The 2,124-nt window shown below is 50.7% G+C and overlaps 1 protein-coding gene across 1 annotated transcript in view; it reads right to left on the bottom strand.

Moving 5' to 3' along the window:
• The window catches only part of CATSPER4 (cation channel sperm associated 4), a 21,597-nt gene that overhangs the window by 15,492 nt on the left and 3,981 nt on the right, over positions 1-2,124 (bottom strand). Inside the window, exon 4 of the mRNA XM_006159435.1 lies at positions 1,341-1,442. Coding sequence (XP_006159497.1) covers positions 1,341-1,442 — 102 coding nt within the window. The remainder of the gene's footprint in view (positions 1-1,340; positions 1,443-2,124) is intronic.

Raw genomic sequence — 2,124 nt, 5'->3', positions numbered from 1 at the left:
AAATTGAGTTACAAAAAAAAAAGTTTCAGGAAAAAAAAATATATCTATTCAATGACTGCAGTAGGATATGTAGCCCCAGCTAGGTGCTACTTTATAGGATGCGTAAAGTTAGACTTGTGTTCATGGAAATGTGTGTGTCACCTGTTTACTATGAGGGTATTTGGATTGATTAGGGTCTTTGGTGATTCAATAAAATGTGAGGGGAAACAGTATAGAAAGCAAACATAGATACCTGAGACAGTGGGGGAGGAGAGTGGGAGATGGCAGAGGGTAAGAGATAGGGAATCAAGGATGGGGGTGGGGAGCTAAGCATATAGAAAACAAGAAATGGAAGATCATCTGCTGACAATAACATGTTTGTTGATGTGCTTGATTGAGACAATATACAGTGTACTCTGGATGGAAAATCTCATTTTGTATGTTGTAATGATGTACAGTGAATGAATGCAAATGAATTGAAATAAAAAAAATTATTGGTCAAACAAGTATAAAAAAAAAAGATTTATTTTGGGGACCAGCAGATGGTGTAATGGTTACGTCACTGGACTCCCCTGTGGTTGACCATGGTTCGAGTCATGAACCTGGCAGCTTAAAACTTACCCCGGGTGCATGTGCATGCATTTCCAAAATCCCACGAGGAGAACGCAGCACGGATTGCAACCTGGCCATCCCCCCAGGGAGTGATTTCTCACTTTCTGTCTCTGTCTCTTTGGTGTGTGTATGCATCCTATAACCAAAATCTTTCTTAAAAAGAAAAAAATATTTTCTGAGGCCAGCAGGTGGCATGAAGTTTAAGACACTGGATCTCACATAGCCAACTCCATGGTTCGAGTCCTGGACCTGGTGGCTTGAAAAACTCACTGGGCACATGTGCATACATGCCTAAAATCCCAAGAGAAGAATGGAGAGAAAGGGATTGCCGTGTAGCCACCTCCCGTAAGGTGTGCTCTCTCACTTTCCCTCTCTCTTTGTCTCTCTAGCGAATGCATGTGCACTATAGCAAAAACGAAAAAATAAATAAAATAAAATAATTATCTGGCCCATTACAGAAAAAGCTTGCTGACCCCTGCTCTAGAATCCTATAAATGAAGGTAGGTCTGTTCGAGCGCATCGTTCGGGTAAGGAAACTGAGTTTTGCCCACGGTCAGAGCTGGAGCAGGGATGAGAGCTGAACCTGAGGGAGGCTGCACTTCTAGTACGTGTTACTTTCTGCTCTGTCTCGGACATGTCAGCGGTCTCGCTCCACACACAGGGGCACAGGGGCACAGGGGCAGGGACTGGGGCAGGTGCAGTCTCCAGCGAGGAGTAGGGGTGATGGCAAGAAAGGCCCATAATCTCACCTTCCAGAAAATCCAGAAGCCATTGAGCCAGCCGAGGAGAACCTCGCAGATAAGGATGGTCAGCACGATGTCGTCTATGGTAGAGAACAACTCGTAGTGTTGCTGCAGGGAAGACGGAAGAAGAGCCCGCGAGGTCAGTGCAGTGGGGCCTGGCTTGCACCTCTGCCGCTCCCCTAGAGCGCCCCCGCGTGCTAAGGCCCTCGGGCGCGGCCACCACTGTAGGCTTACTCCGTCTTACAGAAGCAGAGCTGGAGCGGTGCCCAAGTGCACACAGCGCCGATGGAGGCGGGCTGGCCAGCCGGGCCGCTGACCTCTGGGGAAGGGGTGTTCAGGAAAGGAAGTGGGGGGGTCGCTGAGACAGATGGGCTCCAGGATGGGAAGGGGAAGGCCGGAGGACGACAAGCACCCCAGCCCATCCTTCCCAGGCTGCCCGGATCCACTTCCCCAGATTGCCCAGGTCAGGCCTAAGCAGACTCCTATGACCCTCCCACCAGGGGCATGTCCGCCGGTGGTGAGCCGGTGGGTGGAGGGCCAGGGCCTGTCCAGAACCCCCCTCACTTCTGCCCAACGTCCACCCTACTCTCAGCTTCCTTCTAGCTGGGACCCCACGAATACGCCACAGTTCCTGACCCAGCTCTGGCAGCCAGCAACCTCACCTGTCCCCTCGCTTTCTCTAACCATGGCCCACAGATTGGGCGCCTTGAGGCCCCCTACCACTCGCAAGGCCCCCCACACCCTGTCATCACCCACCCACCACTTCTTTTTTTTTTTTGGAGAGATTTTC

This window comes from Tupaia chinensis, unplaced genomic scaffold, assembly GCF_000334495.1.
Source record: "Tupaia chinensis unplaced genomic scaffold, TupChi_1.0 Scaffold000628_1, whole genome shotgun sequence".
NCBI lineage: Eukaryota > Metazoa > Chordata > Mammalia > Scandentia > Tupaiidae > Tupaia > Tupaia belangeri.
Note: the sequence above shows the minus strand (reverse complement) of the source record. Positions and strands in the feature narration are given on the sequence as shown.